At 38.2% G+C, this 16,863-nt stretch overlaps 1 protein-coding gene across 1 annotated transcript in view; it reads left to right on the top strand.

Annotated features, from left to right (window-relative positions):
- Samd5 (sterile alpha motif domain containing 5) overlaps positions 1–10,613 on the top strand; it is a 420,211-nt gene extending 409,598 nt beyond the window's left edge. The window contains exon 2 of the mRNA XM_031380365.1: positions 3,630–10,613. Coding sequence (XP_031236225.1) covers positions 3,630–3,770 — 141 coding nt within the window. The 3' untranslated portion in view covers positions 3,771–10,613. The remainder of the gene's footprint in view (positions 1–3,629) is intronic.
- Positions 10,614–16,863: the final 6,250 nt, after the last annotated feature.

Raw genomic sequence — 16,863 nt, 5'->3', positions numbered from 1 at the left:
CCTTCTCCCTTCTTCTCCCTTCTCCCTTCTTCTCCCTTCTTCTCCCTTCTCCCTTCTCCCTTTTCTCCCTTCTCCCTTCTCCCTTCTCCCTTCCCTTCCCTTCTTCCCTTCCCTTCTTCCCTTCCCTTCTTCCCTTCCCTTCCCTTCCTTTCCCTTCCCCTCCCCTCCCCTCCCCTCTCCTCTTCTCTCCTCTTCTTTCCATTAATTTACTTATATATTCATCTACATTTCAATTGCAGGCCCCCCTCCTCCCAGTCCCTCCACACATAGCCTTTTACCCACACTTCCCCCCTTTCCCCCAGGCAGGAGGCCCCCACTGAGTATCATCATGCCACCTGGCACATCAAGTCTCTGCAGGACTAGGCACATCCTCTCCCACTGAGGTCAGACAAGGATGCCCCAGCTAGGGGAATGGGATCCACAGGCAGGCAACAGATTCAGGGGCAGCCCCCACTCCAGTTGTTTGGGGACCTGCTCTAAGACCAAGCTGCATATCTGCCACATATGTGCAGAGCAAGGCTGGGTGGAAGGTGGGCAGCTTAGGTTCAGCCCATGCTTGCTCTTTGGTTGGTGGTTCAGTCTCTGGGAGCACCCGTGGATCCAGGTCAGTTGACTCTATAGGTCCTCTCGTGGAGTCCCTTTCCCCTTTGGGTCCCTCAATTCTTCCCCTTCGACAGGACTCCCCAAGCTCCATCTGATGGTTAACTGTGGGTCTGTGCATCTGCTTCCATCAGCTGCTGGGTGGATCTCTCAGAGGTCAGCTAAGCCAGACTCTTGTCTGGTGGTACAAGAGTCCTGATTGGCCATGGACATTTTCTTATTTAGTGATGGACTGAGGAGGGGCAAGCCATGGTGGGGGGTGCCATCCCTGGGTCTTTCCATATAAGAAAGCAGGTTAAGCAAGCCAGGGGATGCAAGCCAGTAAGAATCACCCCTTCAGGTTCCTGCCCTGTTTAAATTACTGTCCCGATTTCCTTCAACAATGAACAGTGTAATGGAATTGTAAGCCAAATAAACCCTTGCCCCACCAAGTTTACTTTGTGTTTTACTCATAGTATTTTGTTGTGGTAAGACACCCTAAGCCAAGTCTGTTCCATGGTTCTTCTTATCTTCTTGTGACTGTAACAATCACTGCCATCCTTAGCTCACAGACCCATGGTTGCCATCTCTGCCTCTATGATCTTGTTGAGTTTTCCCTGTAAGCCTCTATACACAGGAACAAAATTGTATTGAACCATCTCTAATGTTTGAAATATTTAACATCCAAAGATTATTTACATGTACATAAATGCATACCATATAGTCATCTAAAATGTATTTAAAGGGACTAAGTATGACCAAGTAAGAGACAAAAGGTCACTTATCATTGGAGTGGCTGTCATGGATGTGGTAGGTCATTCATCAAATAATGAAATTCCCCAAAGAGTAATAATAGTATGTGGCTGTGTGGGAGAGGAGTGGGTAGAGTTAGATATTGAAGATATGAAAAATATTCCTGAGGAATATTGGTCAAGGAAGATGAGCAGGCTCATGGTTCCCGTCCTCCAAGTTCTGTAAGGGTCAGTGAGACAGTGCAAACCCAACCTTCCATGTCTATGGAAATACACAATATTTAGATTTCAGAGGACAGGGCCCAAACCAGACAAAACAGGCAGTAAGAAGAAGAAACTGTCACAGCAGTTGTACTAGCTCCTTTGCATGCCCAGGAAGACTTTTGTACTTGTGTAGCTATGTCACTTCCAAGAGAGCAGGAAGAATTCAAGAACACGATGCCACAGCCCTCAGCGGCCTCTTCATCCTCCTTTCCACTGCATTTTAATAGAAATCACTCAAGAGATAAAATTGACTTCCATTGATCAGGTAGAGTCTTTGGTGAATCTCAGTTTTCTGTACATTTACATATAAGTTACCATGCATGACCTACGAATAGTTTCAAAGCACCCTTCCCAAAATTTTCTTTCACCTTTGTGTTTATTTTCACATTTCCCCCATAAAATTTCTCCTGCCACCCTGGCTCACATCAGCATGCCCTCTATAGCATATTACTTAGACTGTGTTCATTACCAATAGTTCTTTTCCACCATCTTTTTTAAAATTTTATTTATTTATTTATTTTATGTATATGAATATACTATTGCTATGTTCAGACACACCAGAAGAGGGCATCAGATCCCATTACAGATGGTTGTGAGCCACCATGTGTTTGCTGGGAATTGAACTCAGGACCTCTGGAAGAACAGTCAGTGTTCTTAACCATTGAGCCATCACTCCAGCCCCTTCCACCGTCTTGATATGTACAAAAACATTCCTTTTCCCTTGAACTTTGAGATTGTTGGCGACACCAACATTGCTTTTGTAACTATCTGATATCTGGGTAGTATCTATGATCAACTTTTATATACAGAAAGCATTTGATGGATATCTCCAAAAGAGAGAGAGAGAGAGAGAGAGAGAGAGAGAGAGAGAGAGAGAGAGAGAGAAGGAAGGGAAGGAAGGAAAGAGGGAAGGAAGGAAGGGAGGAAGGAAGGAAGGAAGGAAGGGAAGGAAGGAAGGAAGGAAGGAAGGAAGGAAAAAGATATGAATTTTTGTGGAAATAAAATAGTAACTTTAGCCTATAAACCATGTCTAACCTTTTCCTTTTATACTCACTCCTAGATATGTTTCTTATTCCATTATTTTATATAAATGCCTTTTTAATATTTATAAGACTTAAAGATTTAGAAGAAAGACTATTCTGTATTCTAAAACTAAGAATAGGACAGCTGAAGTAGTTACTTATGTTCTGTAGTCTATCACTACAAACTGATTCACGTATGTGTTAACTCTAGTGCATGCTGACTCTTGTCTTATCTTGTTGCCTGGTGGAGTACCGGAGCCATGGGTTTTTTTTGTTTTGTTTTGTTTTGTTTGTTGGTTTTTTGTTTTTGTTTTTTGTTTGTTTGTTTGTTTGTTTTTTTGGTTATAAAAATTAACAACTGAAATTAGAAGGTTCATACAAATTATTATTTATACTTTGAATAATTTGTCCATTGAGATATTGAAATGTCAGATCAGTTAACTGAAAGTCACAGTGCTTGTTTCATGAACACAGATCTAAGAACTTGGAAGACAGCAATCTATTAAATGGCTTCTTCCTCACAAACTTTGACTTTGACTCTATGTGCTACTTGGCAAATCTGATGCACATAGGTAATAGGGACCTCTTGTTCAGCGAAGCAGAATCTTTGATAACAGGGCAGAGATTCATTGTATAGACCTTTCTTGCCCTTGACTCACTATCTCTTCCTCTGCCTGGAAACAACCAACATATATTTCCATTCCTTTCTGGTTCCTGATAGCATTCCCCCCACCTTTAGCCCACTGAAGGTAATGTGTTACTGTGACTTAGAGTGAAATTAGTTCACAAGGATCTCCTGATAATACAACAGTGGAAGTGAGGAAGTGGAGACTTCCTCATTCCTCACCAACTTCCCTTCCTGCACAAATATCAAATCTTTTATGCCCCTAAAACCTTAAAGATGCTCACTATGAAAACACCAGCCATCCAGGGACTCAGATAATCTGAGAAGGGCTGTAATTGCCTTTAAGCTACACACCTTAATATCTGAATTTCTCTCTTCTTTTCCTAGGTAAGTGGTATTTCTTCTTCATTGCTTTGGGGAGTATTGATCCGTCATCTGGTAAGTGTTTGCTTTGTTGTGGGACCTGGTATTACATGGGAAGGTGCCTGTAAGAACCAAAGACAAAGTGGAAAGCACAACTTGTTTTAGTTGTGATGTTGTTAAGTATATCTTGGAGTGATTTTTGTCGGAGGAGGAATAATTCTTTGCCATTGTCATGCACTTTGTTCTTATTTCTGGAAGAAGGCCTAATGGCTGATTGAGTGTTGATGAAATTTGCCTTTCAGACATTCTTTTTATATGGATTTTCTTTTCCTTGTTATTATTTACTTTAGCTTCTTTCCATTGTCATTCAGCTTTTCTAAATGCCTCCTATTCTCTGATTATTATAAAACCATAAAACTCCAGAGAGAGGTATTTTGTTGAAGATTTTGCTACTTATGTGAGCCATGTTGTTCTGTTACAGTGACTGTGTTCCTCTCTCTTTCTCTTTCATCCTCTGGTCTTCTCCCCCCATACACAATGATTTTATCTGTACAGTATTAGGGGACTAGAGGTTACTACCCCCCCATCATTAAGGTCTTCTGTATTACAAAATTTTTATTAAGGTCCAAAGTCTGGTATGCTCTTATCTCTCATGTACACATTGTGCTATGGATTTCTTTCTACAAGGTAAGGACAGTAATGGGCATCATTCTAGGTAATGCTATTAACACTGAGGATTCTACTTTAAAAGAACAACTGTGGAATAATATAGAAAGGAAATAAGAAAAAAAACAGTGCTTTGACTCATACACATCATAGGAGAACATAAATGACGCATGCAACGTACGGAGGTTTTGCTTTGTTTCTGATAGTTGAGTCTTTCACCTTTTAGAGATGACCTGGAAAATGCTGTCAGCATTGTTCTCTGATTGAAGTAGAGAGAGAGAGAGTCACATACATGGGACTTTCTTACAGTATTTGTTCAGGTCATTGGTTCTGGTAGACACAGTCGCTCTTTGAAGCGCTAGACACAGCAAGGTTATATAGGAGAATCTGCTCCTTCGTATTCCTCATCCAAAACAAACAAAACAACTCTGCACTTGCATTAATTAATTAACCTGATATCTATGTAGGATTTGGGGCTATTGTTTGTTTTTCTTGAACAGACTTTCATTGAAATGTTTAGTGCTGTCTCACTTAGTGCTAGCTTGGTTTCTGCAGAGGATTTTTCTATAATCAGCACTTAAAATATGTTTTACTTGTGTTTATGTGTGTTTAATAGGATGTGTTTGAAGAAGCGTCCCCAGAGGTCACCTAAGTTGTTCTTGACATGTTCAAAAGACTACAGATGTTGCTTTAAATAACCTGTAATGGGATTCTGAGCCCCTGCTGTTTCCTGTGTTGCAGTAGAATTTTTCTATTAAAGATTCTGGATTAAAGAGATCAGAAAACAGGAGACAAAAAGACAGAAAGGTGAACGGGGTTAGATTTCAAACTTGCATAGGCTTTCCCAGGGACTTTGAAGCCTACCAGAGCCCCCACAGACATGTGAACCAAGATGTTATTTGAACAGCTTGCTCAACAATGGGCTGGACGGCGAAGCACACTTTAAATTGACAAAGTTAGCCCTTGTGGGTAGTTTTTATTCTTTGCCTTTGACCTTATTGGATGCCATAAATGAAATATGGCGGTGTGGGTTTGAAAAGGCCAGGGGCTACATATTTATACCACTCTACTGACGGAGAGGAAAAACCAAGGCATGAGCAAACATAGTGTGTTTAACTCCATCCATTTAACTCAGGCAACAGTAACACAAAGATGCGATGTTTCTAATCTGTAACTCTGTTTGGGTATGAGATCTCCCATTGTTATTTTTAAATTCTTTTCCTTTGATTCAGGTAAGCCATGCAGAAAGGTCAGATCTGATGAGGCAGCTTGACTTTATGTTCACTGTAAAAGGAACTGGAAAATACTTAATGTGAGGGAGTCTATTTTTAATGTAGATTTCATGATTTATTCCATGCTGTTTCTGTTATGAATGTCTTCCACTTTGCAATCAGATGTAGTAGAGTCTCTGCCTGTGAGCTCATTTCAGATATCCTTATTTGTCATACTAGAAAATGCCATTGTAGCCATCTACATTTAATGACCATGCCAGATTTCTACATGATTATCTGAGTGATAGTTGTACAACGGTGCTTTCTACATTGCTTGAAAATTCATGTGCGATACCATTAACTAAGAGATATTATAATTCTTCAACATTAAAATTTTAATTATATTACATTCATTTTGCTACAAAGCATTCATCATATAATCCAAATATGACCAAGTGCACTGAAAAATTGTTCTGAATCATGGGGCTTTGTGATTAATCTCTTTCTTTAGTGACTATGTCCATACTGAAATCACAATGAGGACTGCCGTATACCCTTGACCTTATGAAACTATAATCCCAAAGAAGAGGTCATGGAAATGCCAAACTTAAAAATGGAGATGATCACAATGTAAGACGCATGGTGTAGAAACCAGATGTCTTTGAAGAACTTGAGGATAGGGGTTGTTAAAATGTGCATATTGTTCATGGTGTAGGAAAAAAAACTGCAGCTTGTTTCTAGAGCTGATCTGATCTTAGTGAACTCTCATCATATCAAATAGAAGAATCTGAATTTACTGATGAGTTAATCTCTCTCTCTGACTTAAATGGTCTTCTTCAATTACGAATAAATAAAAAAAAATACAGAAGTTCAGCCCCTTTAAAGGCTCTGACTGAGAGAATCAGTTGTTCACCTATAGCTCCCATGACAGGCTGGTTAGATACATGAGGCGGCTGGAAGTGCTATCTCGTGGTGACTTGCTGGGTCATACATCCACACTGTGGAGACCTCCCTGAACTAGGATAAGGTTTGCATGTACATCCCAGACTCCTGGAGCAAACTGTGGTTTTACCTCTCTTCCCTTGATATGCCCTCCTAAGATCTAGCTTGCTTGCATTTGTCCTCCAGCTGGCAAAATCATCCTGCACTCTCACTACAGGGAACAGTAGACTGGAGAGTCCCAGCTAGTATGGATGAGACACGGAAGTTGAGGACATTCCCTCAGAGCATCTCAATTAGATTAGCATGGGATTGTGAGAGCTTTTTGGTTCCCTGCTGCACCCACCCAACTGGACATCCTGAAACCCTTTGAAACACTCTACCCCAAATCCCCTAAAAGATACAGAATGCAAAATATCTTACCTTCAACTCAGTGTAACACTCTTGTTACTGAAATTATAAAGTAGGGCAAGAAGATAAAAATAGAGTCTCCACTCCTTCTTCAGGGTTTTTGTCTTTTCATGGTCCTTTGGGACTAGTCTACTCTGTATCTCTATCTGTCTGTCTATCTATCTATCTATCTATCTATCTATCTATCTACCTACCTACCTACCTACCTATCCATCATCTGTCTGTCTGTCTAGTTATTCATCTATTTTTTTCATTATATTCTTAGTTCTCTCTACTCCCTAGTACATGGTAAATTCCAAGAACTAGTAGTCAACTTGGATTTATTCCAAAGAAAAGCAAATAAAACTTTAACATATTCTTTTCTCATCCGTCCTGACCTTCATAATTATGGCCTTAACTCAAAGACTGTATTTCTTCATCAAAGGCTGATTACAGACACTTTCTCCCCCACCTTCTCCCTCCCTTCATCGTTCCATTTATTTTCACTAACATAACCCTAAAGCCCTCTTTATACAAGGCAGGCCACTGCCTTGGGCTCCTAAGTGATCAATTCATTAACACAGAAATTGAGAGGAAAATACATTGAAATGTGTCAGGATCTATTCAGAGAGATTGTGCCTCTGATCAGCTAATGTGGGGCTAACTAACACAGGCTAATGTGGGGACTGTAGAGAAAGACTCTATGGGCATTAAGGGAAAGATGGATGATTAACAAGACATTCTTTCATAGTCAACTACATTTCAAAAGTGAAATGGCAAAGCAGTAGTTCAATAGGTTTTCTGAGAGTTACAAACCAGTTGTATTTGGGAGTCACTGTATAGCATGTGTCCCTCTTTGAGGAACTACAATATGCTAACATACTAGCATTCATATAATTCCTGATATACTGACATGCAACTGGCACCATTTTACCCATGTGGGATAAATTTGTGTTAATACCTGGTTACTTAGAGAAACCACAATGAAAGCTGCTGGTAAACTCATAATGAGCCAGGGAGAGTTATTGAGGTCCTACAAAGAACTTATTGGCCCTAAAATTGCTCCTACAAATGATATTCTTGTTAAGGACCTACTATGTAAAGGACTTGGCAAAAAGATAGAGGATGAGGCATTTTTGACAATATGGAGTTTCTCAAAATTCCTGGCTTCCTACCTAAGAGGTATGAAATATCAGCTGTATTCACTATCTGTAGGCTCACTACTCTAGACATGGTGTGGCATGGGAGAGTGGAAGCATTAAATGAGGCAGACTGAAGTCTCATGCACTAGTCACCTTTATTCAGATAACCTCACATTTTATACTCTGACAGTTAAGAGGAGTCACATGAGTAAAGTGTCCAATCCAAAGGGCTAGCCACACATAGTGGACAACCCACATATCGTGGACAAGCGGCATTGGCTGGATACGTCACATATGGCAAAAACATCTTTTTCTATAGTGGTAAGTTCACTCCTATCTGCTGCACCTGGGAGGAACACAAAAACACATTCCAAAATCGATTCGTTGTTCAGAAGAAATTGAGGTCACAAAACTTGTGTTTTCTTGGAGTTTTCTCACCTGCAGTCAGAATTCTCCTTATATGACTCCATTCTTGGACTGTGTCCCGATACCTGTTCACTACCTGTTCCTCCCATACAATTGTCTGTTTCTGCATTTCCTTTTCTAAGTCAGCCTAATAATTAATGGTAATGTCTCTCAATTATATTCCACAGTTTGAACATAACATCAAGACATTACAAAATACTTATTCATGTTAATATTGCTTAAACTAACTCTTCTGGTGATCTTCCAAAAGACTTGCATGAACTAACACGCAGGGAAGCCCTACCTTTCATCTTATAATGGAATATCTCCTTTTAAAATTGAAAATGTTATAACTCTTCATGCTAATCATGATGGAATGCCTCAGAGGACTTTTTAATTATATTTTTTCGGGCTTGACCAATTTTATGTTTTAATTTCTCCCTCCTTCCTTTCATATAGTCTTCTTTTGTGCACTTTTCTCTTCACTGAGCATGCTCCTCAGTGAGCCCTCTAGCATATTTAAAATATCCTGCAGTTAGGGCCCCTAAGACTAGGGGTCCAGATTTCCAAAATTCAATGAACTCAAACATAACCTTCTTTAAAATTAATAATCATCCTTTTAACCCTTTATTTAGTGTGTATGTGTTCTATGTATGGTATGTACATATTTGTCAGAGTAGGTATGTGTGGGTGTGCATGTTCTATGTACGATGTCTATGTATTTGTTAAAGTAGGTATGCACGTGTGCATGTATGTGGATGTGTGTGTTCTATGTATGGTGTGTCCAAATTTGTCAAAGTAGGTAAATGTGTTTTTGTGTGTGTGTACACATGTGTGTGTGCTGTTTTCTGTCTACAGTGTACATATTTGTCAGAGTAGGTATGCATGTGTATATTATAGTGTGTGTTCTACATACAGTGTGTAGATATTTGTCAGAGTAGGAATATGTGTGTGCATGTGTGTGTGTGCATATGTTCATTTGAATTTGCATGTTCTATGTATGGTGTGTATGTATTTGTCAGAATAGGCATGTGTGTTCATGTGTGTGCACATATTCATGTGTGTGTGTTCTATGTATGGTATATAGGCATTTTTCAGAGTAGGTATGTGTGTGTACATGTTCTATATATGATGTCAATGTACTTATTAGAGTAGGTATGCATGTGTGCATGTGTGTGCTCTATGTATAGTGTGTACATATTTATCAGGGTAGGTAAATGTGTTTGCATGTGTGTGTACATATGTGTGTATGTTCAGTGTTCTATCTACAGTGTGTACATATTTGCCAGAGTAGGTATGTGTGTGTGAGTATGTGTGTGTGTGCATGTAAGTGTATGTCACTGTGTGTTTGTGTGTGTAGGTCAGAGGTATGTGTCATGTCTTTCTTCAATCATTCTTTTCTTTTATTTTTTGAGCCAGGATCTCTCAGAGAGCCTGAGAACTAAATTAAAGTCATTAAATTGATTCAATCTCATCAATTTAGCTAGGCTGGCTGGCAAATGAGCTTGTCATCTCTGCTCCCAACCTCCTGCCACTACCGGAGCCAGAAGAACATGTCATATGCCTGACGATTTACATGAATGCTGGAGCTTCAAACTCATGTCCTCATATATGCATAGCAAGTGCAGGCTGAGCCTTAAGTACAATGCACTTTCTCCAGCCCCATTTTGTCTCCTTAAAGACACATGGCACAGCTTGAAAAATACTCACGTTTAGACCTTTGGGAGGCAGGAAATCAAGCAAACCTTCATGTCAACGTTTGGTTTATTCAAATGCAATTTCTCAAGGCCTGGTGAAGTTGTCCTTTCTCTATTTCTTTGATAACCTCAGCAGGTAAAATTTTGACTCTCAGAAGTTCCCTCAGGGAAAGAAAAGTAGATTTAAGTATGCCAATAATCTGTAGGCAATGTCAAAAGGAATGTGTGATATCAGAGCTACGAAGAACCAGAGTCAGCTTGCAGCATGGTATTCCGATTGCTCCAGCATGATCTTTGTAACTCTCATCGACATGGTCTTCTCACTGCATAAAACAAAGTTTCAAAGATATTTAAAATTATATGTTTGTTTGCAATTTACTGAATATCTGTGGTAGCTGCTAAGTACAACTTATTTTTAATCATATTCAATTCGGCTAAAACACATACCATATATAAAGTTCTAGTCATGACCAATACTATTAACTTCCTCCAGCGAGATGATATAACTACATATTATAGGTAAACCACTCACTATTGGAAGTATAAATATGCATGCATGTAATGTATAAAGTTCCCTAAAATTGGGTTGTAATATATTCTGTGGTTTATTTGCCTACTCTACAAATACATCATTGAATACTCAGTCTTAAGTACAATACACTTTACAAGTCGTTTTACTAAGGAATGAACTATAATCACGGAATTCAGATTTCATGTTACACTAAACTACTATCATTTTCTTAAAAAAAAAAAAACAGCTAAATCTATCTGACTTAAAATCTCAAGTATATTTTCATAGATGGCATTTTGGAAATTTTGCAAACGTGGCATATTTGTGTTACATTTATTTTGAGAGAAAAAAGAGATAGAGGGAGGAAGTAAGGGAGGGAGGGAGTAAGGAAGGGAGGGAGGGAGGGAGGGACAGAGAGAGAGAGAAAGAGAGAGAGAAATGGACAGATGTATGGACAGAAAGACTGATAGACTCTGTACTTGTAGCAATAAGAGAACAATTTTCAGGAATCAGTCAGCACTTTCACCACATGTTTTCGTGAATCAAATTCAAACATCAGGCTTGGCAGCAAGTGCGTTCACGCACTGAGTCAGCTCGGAAGCCTAGATAAGACATTTTAAAACCAAAATTAAACTATTAAAAAGATACTTCAGAACAGGCTTGCCTGTGTCATTATGCTGACTGAACTTAGGCTATACAAAGTTAATTTTCCTTCTCTATGCGAAACAAAAATAATTTAAAGTATTCATTTGAACAATTAGTTCGTATTAATTTTAATTTTTGAGAACTTTACCTATATCCCTCCTGCCTCTCACTCTCTGCCTCCACATCCTCCCATGTCTTCTCCAAAATTCATAATCTCTTTAATTACTTTTGTTTCTACATGTATATACTTATACACATGCATATACATATATATTGTATATAGCCTATTGGGTCAATTTAGTTTTTTTTTTAATATGTACATACTTCCAGAGCTGACCACTTGGGATTAGACAACATATGTAGAAGCATGTGCTGAATATGTGTCAATTCTCCATCTCTCCACAACCATTGACCACATGTAGCTCTTCACCTATGGATGGGACCATGTAAAAATTTCCCAGTCCAAATAGCAGTGTCAGTTGGTGTTGTCATTATGCTGATCTTGTTCAGGCAACCATATTAGTGAGGCATTATGGGTGCAACTTTCACGTCATATCTAGAAGATTCTGTCTCACAGTGGACGGATGACCTGGGCTTCTGGGATTTACAGTCTCTCCATCCCTTCTTTCCTAGCCTTAGGTATAGGGGTTGTATTAGAGAGGTACCAGCTATCACTGGACACCCCACAGAGATTTCCATTTTTTTTTTTTACTGTCACTATAGTACTAGGGAAATCAAGTCATTGTTTAATCACCTTAGAGTTTCCAAAATCTTTAATACATTCTGAATGAAAGTATAACTACATCGCTCTCTCCCTTCTTTATCTCCCATCCAGTCCATTCCAATTCTCTCTCATTCCAACTCCTTCCATGTCCCACTCTCAAATTGATAGCCTCTTCTCTTTGATTATTACTGTGTATATACATGCATAAATCTATAAATATGTGCTGCTGAGTCTGTTTTTGTTGCTTGGGTGTATATGCTTTCATGGCTCATTGGTTTGTATTGAATAACAAATGAGAAAGTTCATCCCTGGGAAAGACTAATTCTTCCTCTCTCTGTAGTCATTAATTGTCAGTAGTTCTTTGTCTGGGGGTAGGGCTCCATAAGATTTTCTTCCCCTTCTGCTCTAGTGTGTCCATTGATACTGCCATTGTTCAGGTATCATTTATGCAGCATATCTAGCATAGACTGTTTCACAAGTTTCCTGGTATTCTGGTTCTTATAGTCTTTTTGGCCCCTCTTCTAAGATGTTCCCGGAACCATGTGTGCAGGAGCTGTGATGTAAATATATCCAGGGGGCTGGGATTCAGTTTCCCAGTATCTGTTGATCTCTGCAGTGTGCAGCTGTGATTTTCTGAAATGGTCTCCATTTGCTGCAATGATAAGCTTCTTTGATGACAGTTAGTAGCTGGACTCAGTTGTGGATACAAAGATAAAGTTTGGAATACACTTTTAAGTGGTCTTTTAAGATCCATGACTTCACTAGCACCTAGAAGTTGGCTAGATTTCTAGTACCAGATATCATTTCCTTCCTATTAAGAAGATCTTAATTCAAATTAGACAACTGTTGGTAACAGCCAACACATAAATGCCACTTATTACATCTTTATGAGTATCTTGCCATGCTGGCCATTGTTGTAGCTCCCCCTTAGAGTTTTAAGTTTGTATTTACATTGAAGAGTATTTAATAAATGAAGTAGCATCTATTCCTTCCTATAAGGTCAAAGAGTAAATTTGGAAAATGATCTGAGTCTGTTTAGAATTTCAGGTTGAAAGCTATCAGTGATGTTTGATAGTATTTTCTTCATGTCAAATCTATTTAATGAATCCTTCCCCACTTATGTAGACAACTTTGCATAGTGCTGAAATTGTTTAATAGAATTCAGTGTTGACTTTTGTAACTTTGTGAAATGCTGAGTAAACTCAGATAGTAGCTGAGAAATATTGCAGAGATCATCATGATTCCAGTGACTTATTTTACTAATGACATATATTTCCCTCCACTCAAAATAAACAACGAGTACATTAGAAGTTAACTTGTAGCTCTTAATTTGAGTTGCAAATTACCTAAAGGTACTTAATTGAATAGCTTATAGCATTGATTTTCATATTTACACCCCAACTCTAAAGAGAATAAAACTCTACTCTTTAAATAGTTAAGCCATCTCTAAATATTTTATTACCTACTAGCAATATTTCAAAGTAATTTTGTGCCTCATTTTGTTGCTTTGATAAACTTAAGGCTAACACTTCTGTTTAATATAAAAATTAAGGTTTTGGGATGGCTTAGGATTGTTACCGATGGAAGAACACATTGCTTGGCAGATTTTAAATTGCTTGAGGGTACAAAGAAATATTAAAAAATGATCACATAGATTGTAAGAAAGATAATATTTCATTTTTTTGCAAAATACAAAATTAATTCGAGTAGCTAAGTCTATTAGCATCAAGGAGTGAATCTGTTTGAGTGAAAAATTATCTTCACATATAGGCTTTTTTATGAAAAATATTAATGGAAATTTTTCTTCTATATTGGATCATCCACCTTATTTGATATGTTTCCTTGGAAAGCAAATACATTTTCTTTATTATATCCTTCTAAGGAGATATTAAAAAGTCATGTATAATATTTTTGCTTTCTAACCAGTGACACAGCATTTATACATCTGTCCCTGAGGACTTGATTCTAGCTAAATCTGTACAAGCAGAAAGCTCCTCAACACAGATATTTCTCAGTTAAACTATTAGTACACAAGAGATACAAAAGTTCTTTACTTCCTCAGTTAAACTAATTTAATGTTGGGACTGAATACATCAACTACTAGCATCTACACTCTGTGCCCTAGCCAACCTTGTGGACACACTGTTGATTTGTTCCTTCTCTGAGGCAGATCTTTTGGAACCTGTGATATGAAGACTCAACTGTAGTTGATCTGCAATGAACAATGATGGACAAAGTGATGTATGAAGTTGTCACAATGGCACTCATTCTATTGAATAGTTAATATGTTAGTCATCAAAAATAACAATAGATAACCATGAAAGCATTATCTTTGATTCCCATCCTGCCGAAGAGACTACCAACAGCCCTTTGTAATTGCTATTGCTTTGCTATACATAGTTTAAATGAAAAATGAAAATTAATGCTTTTCAAGCAAGAAACAATTTTCAGTATAAAATGTATGTAGACACACTTCAGATGACAGGGAAGGCATCACCAGTGACTTGTCTTTGGGGGTTGAATTTTTACTTCTTTGAGTTTAGCACAAATGTATTGTTTTTCAATTTTCACGATACGATGTCAACAGTAAAATTGTTTATATTGAGAATCTTAAGAAAACGGGGAAGTAACTGGCATGGTAAGAGTCTCCTAGCTTCCTCTTCGCTTCCCTTCCTTCAGCTTCTACCTACCTACCACTCAGCTGATCATAATCACTCCCAGAAAAATGTGAGGCTCTGCTGCATTCTTGGAATTGGGAAATGCCCACGTCCTTTGTACAAACTCCTCATAGTGGCTTTGCTTCTTTTATGACCCACAAGGACATAGGGTAAAAACTCAGTCACTTGATGCATCCCAACCTGGAAGTATATCTGACTAGACTTGCACAACACTGATGTCTTTGTGGCTTTCCAAAGAAAACAAATCCACCAATCTTGCCCTGTTGCTTACCCTGCAAAGATTTTTCTTGTTTGTGACTTTGGAGAGACATTTTGTCTTTGTAGAAGGGTCCAGGACAGCATACCCAGTTTCTCTTCCTTTCTTTCCATTGCCAACTACACTCACTTGCTTCAGCTTAATGTTCAAAATGTTCTCTGAAGATGTTCCTTGTGATGAATACCACAGGAGCTAGTTGGTATTCTTGGAACGGGCATGCAGTGGGTGTTGAAAATGGCGGCCCATATGTTGAAGCAAATTAAATATCAGGAGTCCCAGAATTAATAACATTTTTAATTAATTAATAAACATTTTTGAGAATTTTTCTTCATTAAACAACAAAATTTTCCATGAGAGGACTTTACTTTTATACTTCACTGTCTCAGAACTGATAGAAATTTCAAAAATAGTTCAGGTGATGTTAAAAGTTGTGAGCTTTCCTCCAGTCCTAGGAGGAAAAAAAAATCAAATTATTAGTATAGTCATACAATAACTACATAAAGTTCCTTATTGAAGACTTTGGTACCAAACCATATCCTTTGGGGGGGAACATCTGCAACAGTTATATTTTATGAAATGATATGCAAAAGTTTGTCTAAATCCAACTAAATGATTGAGTCATATGAAAATGCCAATATTTAAGTGCTTTTGATCTGTGAGAATGGACATTTTATGACATTGAAATCAATTCCCAGTGGTCGTATTGAACATCACTGTCTAGTTGAATTTTAATGTACTTGCAGTAATTATTATTTAAACCATAAAAATTAATGAATGCTACAGTGCAGTTTTTATCAATAATGCCTAAGTAAACCTTTTATATTTTCCTCTTAGAAAAGAAAATGGTGTCGGAATATTGTTCTCAATCTCATATTTTCCTGTAACTATTCATGAGTCACAAGTTCCTAGATCTGTAGTGTTATTCTACTACTTTGGAAAATCTACCAGGAAAACAAAGACTTTCTATCTTTTAGAATTTTCTAGTTAGCTGGTTGATTATACTGCAACACTAGAATGCCTCCACCCTTATACTGAGGTGATGGCTCACTCAGTAAAGAGTCTGCCATACAAGCAAGAGGAGCTGAATTCAATCCCCAGCACCCACAGTGAAAAATTCTAGAAATGATGGTGTCTCAACACTGTGGAAACAGGCCGATCCCTGGGGCTCACTAGCCAGCCAGTCTAGTTTACTCTGCAAGTTCCAGGCCAATGAGAGGCCCTGCCTCATAAAACAATCCAGTTATCCTCTGAGGAGTGATACCTAAAGTTGACCTCTAACCTCTATATGTATACACATATATACATACACAAACATGCATGCATACATATATATATATATATATATGTGCATTTCCCACATATAACGCTTATATATACACTTGCGTGCACGTGTTCATGATATCAACAAATATAGCACACATTCATTCTTACATATTGGTACACACATACATATCACACATATAACACACATATTTATGCACTTGAACACAAATACTCCCCGTGTTTGAAAATGAAATCACTGCCTATCCAAAATCTAAGCATGAAGCTGCTTGAGCTGTCAGTTTCTGCCTTGGTGCCTCAGGCTGGAGTAGCTCTGATTTTATGCAGGTGAAGCTCTTGCCTCACTGCCAGAAGGCAGTGATGTAGCAAAGCTGTGTTAGCTTGTAAACCTATCTTTTGAACCACAGCACTTGACAACAGACACAATTTCGGAACATAGCAGTTAGTTCACTTTCCATTTCCATAATAAAATATGCATGACAAAATAAAATTGAGGTCAGACTATGATTTGGGATAAAGGAACTCATTCACGGGAAGAAACTGTGAGAATTATTTTTCAAACGATTACAGAAGTTGTCATTTTCTGGAAATGGTAGATAAGTGTATACAAGTCGAATCACCTAAGCATCTAACCTCTATCGCTCTTTAACTTTAGAGCGATAGCTGAATTTCTTGATGGAATTATACTACATTACCACCAGCTGCCTCTTCTC

Source organism: Mastomys coucha, unplaced genomic scaffold, assembly GCF_008632895.1.
Source record: "Mastomys coucha isolate ucsf_1 unplaced genomic scaffold, UCSF_Mcou_1 pScaffold2, whole genome shotgun sequence".
NCBI lineage: Eukaryota > Metazoa > Chordata > Mammalia > Rodentia > Muridae > Mastomys > Mastomys coucha.
This window is presented reverse-complemented; position numbering and strand designations above follow the sequence as displayed.